This window comes from Phaethon lepturus, unplaced genomic scaffold, assembly GCF_000687285.1.
Source record: "Phaethon lepturus isolate BGI_N335 unplaced genomic scaffold, ASM68728v1 scaffold10354, whole genome shotgun sequence".
NCBI classification, from domain to species: domain Eukaryota; kingdom Metazoa; phylum Chordata; class Aves; order Phaethontiformes; family Phaethontidae; genus Phaethon; species Phaethon lepturus.
The window spans coordinates 10,647-20,898 of record NW_010532656.1 but is presented as its reverse complement, the minus strand read 5'-3'; the positions used below and the strand labels follow the sequence as shown (position 1 = coordinate 20,898).

General features: G+C 41.1%; 1 protein-coding gene across 1 annotated transcript; it reads left to right on the top strand.

The window, feature by feature from the left end:
- Nucleotides 1-277: 277 nt before the first annotated feature.
- Nucleotides 278-9,931, top strand: RBFA (ribosome binding factor A (putative); the record flags this gene model as incomplete). Its single annotated transcript, XM_010284912.1, has 6 exons — nucleotides 278-320; nucleotides 964-1,140; nucleotides 3,651-3,763; nucleotides 5,124-5,208; nucleotides 7,176-7,249; nucleotides 9,541-9,931. Coding segments are annotated over 6 exons (883 nt in total), but the record flags the coding sequence as incomplete, so codon positions are not given.
- Between the last annotated feature and the right edge of the window lie 321 nt (nucleotides 9,932-10,252).

The following is a 10,252-nucleotide window of genomic DNA, read 5'->3' as shown; positions in this document are numbered from 1 at the left end:
GGGGCCCGTGGGGCCGTGATAAGGCCAAGTCGTTCTTGTGCGAAGTGACGCCGATCCCTGAGGCGGCCATCGGGTTGTGCTTTCCCCCCTCCGTGCGCGGCTGCAGCCGTGGCCGGGAAGCGCAGCTCCCCGTATCACACCCGCGCCTGTAACCCCCGTGGGGAAAACCGCTTGCGGGCATGGAAACCAGGGTGTTGCCGGTGGTTTTAGTGACACAGTTGTTTCTCTGCGCTGCTGAAGGGTAAAGCTGATTTCCTTTCCTTTTTTTCCCCAAAAGGAAGAAGTTTTGGTATAACAGCCCTACCCTGGGATCTAAATTGGTAAGTGCAAGCGTTTAAGGCGCAGTGTTTATCTGTGGAGGTGGAACAAGCTTGTGCTTCTGCCACTGTGTCTAACGGGAAAAACGTTTTCTGATGGAGAAATAGCAGAATTTTGTGAATGAACGCTAGGGCCTCAGTTCCACTGTGACATGCCAGGATTGCTGTGGAGAGAAGCCGTTTGGCTCCCAGTGGCCGTTTCTTCTCCTGTGCTGTCTTTCACCTGCGCCAACACCAACACTCTCTTGTGTGCTCTTGAGCCCATAGCAGACAACCGATCCAGATTAGAAATTCCGTGTACCAGCTTAGTTTTGCTTCTGCAGGAAACAAGTTTTCATGTTTGTTTTTTAAACAAGCAATGCTTTTCAGTTAATACATGCTGTATTTTAGAAAACTGATTTATTGAGTGGAATAACTTGCTACAAAATAATAAAGAAACTAAGAAACCTTGACTGTAATACATGAAGGTCAAGGATTTTTGTGAAGAGAAATATTCTTTATTGAAACACCTGATGCATAAGGCTTATACCAAGCCATCACAGCTCCAGTAATGGCATTCTAAGAGCATACCTAGTAGAGTGCATAAAACTGTATATAATTGCCTAGTACAAGTTTGTAATTAGTGATTTGTGTATTTTTTTTTCAGATGTATAAACCAACCAAGTTTGCCACTGTAATGAAAGATGACCAGACAAAAACTAGGAAGGAAGATAACATACGCCTCAGAGTCTTGAATAGTCTTATCCATAAAGCTGTGGCAGACATGATGACTACCTGTGAAGTTAATCAAGAACTTTATGATCTCAAGCTGGAAGTCTGCAAGGCAAGTGCCAAAGCTGCAGCTTGTGTTGAATGGCTCTGACTGTGCCTTGAGGTCGGCATGGTGCGCCAAAGGAGCTGCCCTGGATGTTGTGATGTGTGCAGGAGGAGTTCTGCTGCATTGCTGCTGACGTGGCACATCACAGGAAGATGGGGCTCTGGATTCATCTTGGACATTAGGAAAACTTTACCACTGTTGTACCTGGCTTAGTAGACCTTTCCCACTATAATGCAAATGCAACTTAGGCCAACTAAATGGTGATTCTCCTGGTATGACTTTTTTCTGTTACTCAGACATGTACTATTTGCCATGCCCTTTCAGAAGGATGAGCCTGGTTTTACCTACGTGTAAAACCTTTCTTTGTGCAGCTCTGTGAGAGCTGATACCTCCTTGTGTCCCTCACCAGCATCATTACACAGGCATAAGACCTAGGTGGGGCACGAGCTTAGTTCAAAAGAAAAGGCAAACCTAAGAAAATGGCATTGGCAAGCAAGGTTCCTGAAAGAATTGGAATTTGTATCTTAATTGTAGCTAGCGTTGTCATAATTCCTGGGTTTGGAAGGGATGTTAAAGCTCTAATTTCAGGAGCTAAGCCAGTCTCCACATTCTTGTTTGTTGTCTGTAGTTTTTTCTTCTGCATTTGCTATTTTGTTAATATTAAATGATACCAATGTTTGCTTAAAAGCTTGATGGACTTAGCTTTGTTAGCTAGAAACATGGGAAAAAAAATTGCACCTCATAGCTGCATGTATGACAAGGGCTTGGTTTGTCATTTATGATTGAAACGTGTTTTTGAATTCATTCTGTCTTCAGGCAAGTGATTGAAATTACATGGTCAAGATGAATCTGTTGGCTCTATATGTGCAGTATCCTTCATACAGAATTTCTCTACCTAGGGCCTTGAGGATAGCTTGTCTAACTTGGGTGGCGTGTCTGCACATAAAAATACTGTCCGGTGTAGGCAAGCCACAGAACTTTCAGGAGGCATTGCTGTAGATGAAGTAACTTATGAGAGAGGGAAAGAAACAGCATTCTTCCAAATATAGCACAGATTTTTTATAATTACATAGTGCTTAGTGTTCGTGCTGCACTGGGACATGGTTGAGACTCAGTCCTGACTTACTTTTGAGCTGATTCTGGTCTGATACAATTACTTACGTTACCAAAAGAAATCTTCTAGTAGGCCTTCTGCAATCCATCAGAATTTGGTTTTTTGGGTATCAAAAGTTAAAATTACGTAAAAGCAAAACAGATAGGCGTCATGCTTCAGGCTTGATACATCAAACTTTTATCCACTCGATAACATTACTCATGTGATGATGAAGACAGGCTTGTGTTACTTAGGGTTGTTTATGTGCTTACATTAGATGCAGTGTGGGAGATGCGGAGGGTTGATCCTGCAGTAGAAACAGCTGGTTAATGATCATGGTGGGTTTTTTTGTAATGAGTGGTGGATTTCCCAAGGGAGGAGTTATTTGTCGGTGGAGAAAATCAGTATCTACTTTGTTTTTTGAGGACAGTCCATTCTGCCCTAGGAAAGAGTAGCACTGTCAACAGCAGACTGTGACATGGTTTTCATTCCTGGGAATACCCTGATGGAATTGTCTTTTCCTGCAAATGTCTGTAGACACGTGTTTGTTTGAAGAGTTGCTTTCTGGATTAGATGACCTCTGAACTCTGCCTTCCAATGAGTAGTTTATTCTTTATCCTCCCTCTTCCTCAGCTCCTTCCTTCGGTTGAGCCAGACAAGTTATTAGAAGTTTGCTGAGTGTACTGTCATGGCAAGAACCTGTTCTGTAAGATGCTGCTAGATGCAGTGAATGAGAGTTACAGAAATCTTTCAGAATTCAGTTTGTGTTTCAGAAGTTTATTCTTCAGGAAGACTGTCAATCTATCTCCTGTGTGCTTTGGCCCCTGCACACTGTGCGTTTTCTGTTGCTTGCATGACAGCTACAAATATTATCTGTTAGTGAGCTAGAAGTTCAGGCCCTGGAGGTTCCTAGCAGGCTTTAGAGCTGGAGGGTCTCTTACATTACAGTGGCATGGAGGGCGTTCTCTTTTCTGTCACTATCAAAATCAAACTCTGGGTGACCACAAACCAGGCTCTGTCACAGGTCCTTCTTTAGCGGAAGCTTACACTTTCAACTGTATTCGTAAATTGTCATTCTCTGGAGTATTTGTGATGGTAGCACTGTCGCATTGACACTGTAGCATTGTCAGTAACATACAGGTGTTGACAGACTTCCCCATTTAATTTCAGTTGAAGGGGAGATCAGACAGTGAATAAAAAAAGTCCTTTCAGGTACTGAATGTAAATCTTATTTGGTGTTAAACTACCTCTATAAAGGCATCACGTAATTTTCGTTCTTAAGAGCAGAGTTGGCAGAGAGATTCTCCTAAGAATTTACATACCTGTTTTGAGTCACTGTATGTGTATTTGTGAATTAGAGACTTTGTTGTATATGAAGTGTATGTATATATATAATTTTAAAGAAATGTTTGTCTTTTTGCAGGTGTCCCTGGCATCAAACTTTTCAGCGTGTCGTGTGTACTGGAATCCTGGTGCTACTACGGAGAAAGAAAGTTATGTTGAAAGTGTACTGCAGAAGAGTGCTCCACGTATACGGTACTGCTGTGGGACAAACAGTTAGACCACTTCATAAATTGATAGCCATGTACTAGTATTTCTTAAGTATTTCTAACAAACTGTATATGACTTGTTAGGATGCTTTAGGTTTTTAAGATATTTGGAGTCAAGAGCATTGCCTGTGATGAGCCTCACAGGGAAGGATGACTGTGTCAGACCAGCTATGTATTCTGCAGGAGCACAGCTGGCTTATTTGGCTTCTGTGCTTTCCTAGGATTGGACTGGGCTGAGGAGAAAGAAGGAGGAGTTTGGATGAAGTTTCACTTCATTGTACTGAAACTTCACTGAAGTTTCACTTCAGTGACGGTGGGCTGGACATGCTGTGCACGACAGTAGGCCAGAATATGATGCTGCAGATTCACTGGGCAGTTTGGGTCGCTAGGGACAATTTGGACCTCCAGAAAGGATGCCTGATACTACAGAAATTCTTCATAATACTGATACAAAAAATAAATGTTGGGATGCTACAGTGTAGTATGATGCTTTTACCCATTTTTGGCAGAGGGTCCAGTGAGTTTTCAGGGTATCATAGACATTTTTGTTTCTCCCTCTTTCCTGGGCTTACCCTCTGCTATCTAGCCAGTCTGTTGGAGGATCAGGAGTTCACCCCATGGGGAAGGTGGCATTGAAACATACCTGTAGAGCCATTTCCTTTCCCCCTGTTTCCCTAGGCTGTGTCCAGCACAGTGCTCTCTTCTGCTCCCATCAGCTTCCTCTCTTTGAGAAGGAATGTGGCTGGCTGGGAAGATGATGATGGGAGTCCTGTAGGTCCTTTCTGCAGCTAGCACGTAGGACTAATTGTCTTGCCCTGCTGTGAGGGCTCTATCCCCCACTGCTCTCGCCTTTACAGCAGGGATAAGGAAGCCAAATGAAGTGAGGAAAGACCTGCGCCAGCCTGTGCATATAGGAGACAACTCTTAAATCATCAGTAGTCAGTGGGACCTGCAGCTAGTGGTTTTTGTATGTTATACTTTCAGCATTGGGATTCTGCAATGATAGCAGTATTGCTTAGCACTAACCTGAATGGTTACCCGTCAGACTAAGTTTTGGGATTCTGCAGTGATAGCAGTATCGCTTAGCACATATAGGAGACAACTCTTAAATCATCAGTAGTCAGTGGGACCTGCAGCTAGTGGTTTTTGTATGTTATACATTCAGCATTGGGATTCTGCAGTGATAGTATTGCTTAGCACTAACCTGAATGGTTACCCGTCAGACTAAGTTTTGCAAACCATATCCTTAACTTTGCAGTACTGCAGGAATTAATCTAACATACTTTATCTGTCCTGGAGGGGTGCTGTACTGTTACTTATGCTGGTGAATGCTGTATTTTTGCCAGGTATCTTCTGACGAGTCAGCAGATTCTAGGAAATGTGCCCCCAATAGTATTTGTGAAAGACAAAGAAGCTGCAGCTGTAAAAGAGGTAATTGTAGTCTTTGACTCAATGTACAAATATAATGATATTTGTATAAGATAATAAATAAACTTAGCATACCATAATGCTTAGGAATACTGAGAGCGCTGATCATTCAATTGTTCTACCAATCTACATTAAAAATCAGTCTTCGTCTATACCGTTTCCTCTTCATGTTCCAAAGTGTTTTAGCAAAGAATCTTGACTAAGACTGATGCTTATGTACAATGTGAAAGAATCCTCGTAGCTATTGCCTCATGAGCTTTTTTTGATTGCTACTATTAACATTTCTGAAGTGAAGTTTTCAGAAAAGCTTGTAGGCCAGATCATTAGGCCAATAAAGAAATCCTAAAAAATGAAATTAGAATTTTAAGGAATAATACAGGGTAGGCAGTTGTCTGTTGCCTGGTATACATGATTATAGAAACGAAGTCTGAGGAGCTGTCTTCCACATTTTAGATGTTATGTGTTTTTAAAATGCCATTGAATGTAACCACATGACTTTAAAGCTTGGGTTTTTTTAGCCCAACCCTTTTCCATCTGTGAATTGTTAAAATGTTTCTAGGGAAGCGCAGATCTTTCGCATAGCGGATGTAAGCTCACTCATACTAAATTTTTTTTCCCTACTTTTAAAATTACTTTTACTATTCCACATTTTCTGTCAAGGTGTTGATACTTTTAACTTTTTGAAATACTGCTAGAATAATGATGTTTTCTATGAATTTACTGTCATTAGGACTATGAAGTGAGAGCTCTTAAATTGTGAGATTTCCAGAAGAGAAAGATGACACCAGGGAGTGGAATCCCATGAAAAGCATCTCCTCAAGCTCAATGTGAATGGAAAGAACATCAGTTGACAAGTGCATGTTCACATTTGTGCCCTCAAGTGCCTTATTCTTAGATGTGTTACTATTACAACCAATTATTGTTAGTGACTTATGGGCTCATGCGCTGTGTATTACCAGAGCCGGAAGGGGTAACAAGAACTTCAGAATCTCTAGAAATGCAGTGAATTGCTTGAACTTTCTGTGGTCAGAAAAATTCCGAGTTTCATGCCAATATAATGATCCACAGTGCAAATGTTGTTCACCTGCATTAGCATCAACAAGAATATAAATTAAGTAAACACTTCCGAAAGCTGTTTGTATTTGTTATTATGCTCCCCCTAATCAACGCAAGAAATTCTACACAAGAAGTAACAAGTGATTATGGAAGCACTTTGTCATTACTATTACTCTGTTATTAACGTACGCAGATGGAGCTACAGACATCTGCCCCTGCAGGTCCTGCCTTTCAGGTCTGTTACTGTGGAACCTGTTCCACTAACCACTGTCTCTGAAACTTTGTTAAATGACCACTTACTCTTCTTGAAGAAAACCCCTGTACTACCTTACCTTCAAGTTCAGTGCATAGGCACCAAAGAAAGTTAACCACCGAAGACAACTAGGAATAAAAATCTCAAATTAAATAAAATTTTCACAATTAGGTACAGTCTATAAGCACTGGATATACTAGATTTGTAGCATTTACTGGTTAGGTGCCATGTTAAAAGGGAGTGAGGAACTCAGTATTTACATGCAATAGAAATACAAACTTGCAGAAAGGGGGAGGAAAAAAAAAACCCCACCCCAGTGTAAGAATGTTACGAAAAAAGATTTGCAAGACTGAAGTAAGACCAAGTAAAACAAAAATTATGTTTTTCACACAATCCCTAGCCAACTGTTCAGAATGTACGAGGCAAAAAACTTTGTGGGAAACCTTGCATCAGTTAGTTGACACAGACTTCCCAGGCAAGAAGTATAAGCACTTCCATGTAAGTGAAAGAAAAGGCTATTTTGAAATGGTTTTACTAAATATTCCAAACACATAGAAAGTAAAATATTTGCTGTTTGATATATGCCTGTTTCTTGTGTATGTGTGAACAATGTAAATTTAATACAGGGCCTTTAATATGTATTGATTTAATGTGTTTACAGATTGAGGAATTATTGTCAATTGCTGATTTTGGACCTACAGAAGAAGTAGAAACACTCTCTCAGAATGATTCTAGGTGGGTTTTTTCAAATCAGAATTGTACAAGTGTCCACTTCCATTTCTGTTGGCTAACTTAAATTGGGTATTATTTGACGTGACAGAAAGTATATTTTAATTAGATGTGTACATTGTTGTTATCCTAGAGTTCAGCAAATGGTGTGATGAGGAAATTGAGAGAGACTTTTTGGAAGACCTTACCAAAAAGGCATCTCGGCTTTTAAAGAGATCGGTTGACCCCTTTTTATTAACAGAAGAGGCTACAGAATAGTCTAGGACAAAACGTAATCACCCCAGAAATTAAATGTAGAGGACAGTGTTTTATTTTGTGCCTTAAGCTTTCTTTACCAATGTTACACCCATTTATGAAAATTAAGGTAAAATATTTCTTACTATATATGCGCTGGTTTACTTCCATATTTTAGCGCAGAAACATTTTCATAGGCTATTTTGTCATTGGTTCTTGTGCAGAGATACCTTTCTGCAGACCACAGGTTTGCAAATATGGAAAGGAAATACATTTTTTATATATAAGTGGACCTTTGTTAAGCTGTGGAGAATGACTGAATTGTCACTTGTAACAGCATAACGTATATGGTGTCAGAGGCAACCAACCCATAAGGTGATACCAGAACACAGTCTTAGAAATTAGCTGTGTTTGATGTCTGTACTCTGAGTGACATAGTCATCAGATTTGCTACTTGCAGACCCAATACTTGTTCTGGTATTGGTATCTTTACTTCTATGAAGAAAATATTTTTAGAATTTTTAAGAATTCAAGACCCAACGTGTTTGTGACAATTAAATTTTAGAAAATGCTTTGCAGTGGTAATATTTGTTTCTTGCTGGTAATTTTCTTATAGAATCATAGAATCTTTGGGTTGGAAGGGACCTTCAAAGGCTATCTAGTGCAACCCCCCTGCAGTGAGCAGGGACATCTTCAACTAGATCAGGTTGCTCAGAGCCCCATCCAGCCAGAACTGGAATGTTTCCAGGGATGGGGCAGCTACCACCTCTCTGGGCAACCTGTGCCAGTCTCTCACCACCCTCATTGTACAAAATGTCTTCCTTATATCTAGTCTAAGTCTACCCTCCTCTAGTTTAACACCATTACCCCCGTCCTGTTGCTAAAGGCCCTGCTAAAAAGTCTGTCCCCATCTTTCTTATAAGCCCCCTTTAAGTACTGGAAGGCTGCAGTAAGGTCCCCCTGGAGCCTTCTCTTTTCCAGGCTGAACAACCCCAGCTCTCTCACCCTGTCCTCACAGGAGAGCTGTTCCATCCCTCTCATCATTTTGGTGGCCCTCCTCTGGACCTGCTCCAACAGGTCCATGTCTTTCCTGTGCTGAGGGCTCCAGAGCTGGACACAGTACTCCAGGTAGGGTCTCACCAGAGTGGAGTAGAGGGGCAGAATCACCTGCCTCGACCTGCTGGACACCCTTCTTTTGATGCAGCCCAGGATACATGAGCATAAAAACTCTACATTTGTTGGTACTCCTCTACTTGGCCATTTTTTTTCTGGTATAAGTGTGGATTGTTATACATGAGTACAAGTCTACTGATAAATCTCCCTAAGTTAACAAAAAGTAAGTTAATTCAGCATTCTTCTGTGAGGGATTTTTGGCTGTTGAGGGATAGGGCTGAACAATCTGTTGAAATAATGTTTCTGCGGACTGGGTGCTCTCAAAGCCAACAGCCTTGCACTTGTGTGCTGCAGTCTGTTGGTGGAAATGCCTTTTGTGCCTTCACCTCCCACAGGATGGTTCATCAGGTGCAAATCAGAAATAGCTTCTTGGGGGAAATCATTGTTGTGACAGACTTTCCCACAGGGCACCTAGCATCTTCCTCCCTGTCTTGTGGAAATACTTAAGTTCAGCTTAAGGTGCCATATGCTGTTATTCATACACCTGTCTGATGCGTTCGGGGCACAGGCTGCTGCTTCTCACTTCTTGGAAGAGCTGGGAGAAATCTAACTTCCTTGGGGCTCCCAGGTCCAGTGCTCACTCTGCTACCTATGCACACTTTTTCCCAGAAGCAAGCAGTTTCATCTGGAATGTAGCTGCTTTATTGGCTTCCTCCCGTTAAATCTGTTGACACACTGACAGGCTTATACACAGTCTGTCTTTGGACACTTAGTACAGTGGTATCTCTTCCTTCTTAACATAGGGACCACAACGCTGAACACAGTCCATTAATGAAATCAAACTGAAAACTCGAGTTTATTTCCGCGTTACTCAAGTTGTCACAATTAGTATTGCCCCTTAAAATATACACGAAGGAAAAAGCTCACAGCATTTGTTTTCCTTTCCACAGTAAACTGTTCTCTTCAGCAACTCAATCTTCAGATTCATCCATGCGGTCTAATCTTTTTGGTATTGATCATGAACTGCTGAATAAGCAGATAATGGACTACAAAAGACTGAAAGTGTCAAGAGATATAGAAAGCATTGCTTGGACAGAAGAGCAGGAGCAGCAGCTTTCTAAGATTCGAAAGAAAATAAAAAAGAAAAAACCAAAGAATTTTCCTGATGATGACATTACACCACAGAAATACTTACTGGACAGATACGAAGCTGATTACTGGGATGATAACACTGAATCAGTCTCGGACTATGAGCTCGAGTATGAATTACAGGAAGAGGCAAATGAATTGGAGGCGGATGGTGGCAAAACTCTAAGTCAGCCTACTAATAAACTGAAATGAAGTGAAAAAGCCACTCCCTTTAAAATGGAGGCTGCCAACAGCAAAAAGACAACTGCCATAGATACTGAAAGATCAGTTTTGTACAGTCTGTTTACCAGTTCCTCTTTCAAACTAAGAGGTTTGTCACACGTGGGGAGGTTTGCTAGCACAAGGTATGTAAGAAAATCTAAAATGCTATTTGTGACATTCTGTTAAGAAGCTTTCAAGCTGGTGCAGTGGTAGGACTTTCAACCAGAGAGCAGTTCTATAATAAAATATACATAGTGCAGCACTGCGTTAAAACTTCTTGCAGTTCTGTTGATTATTTCCAATAAAATGATG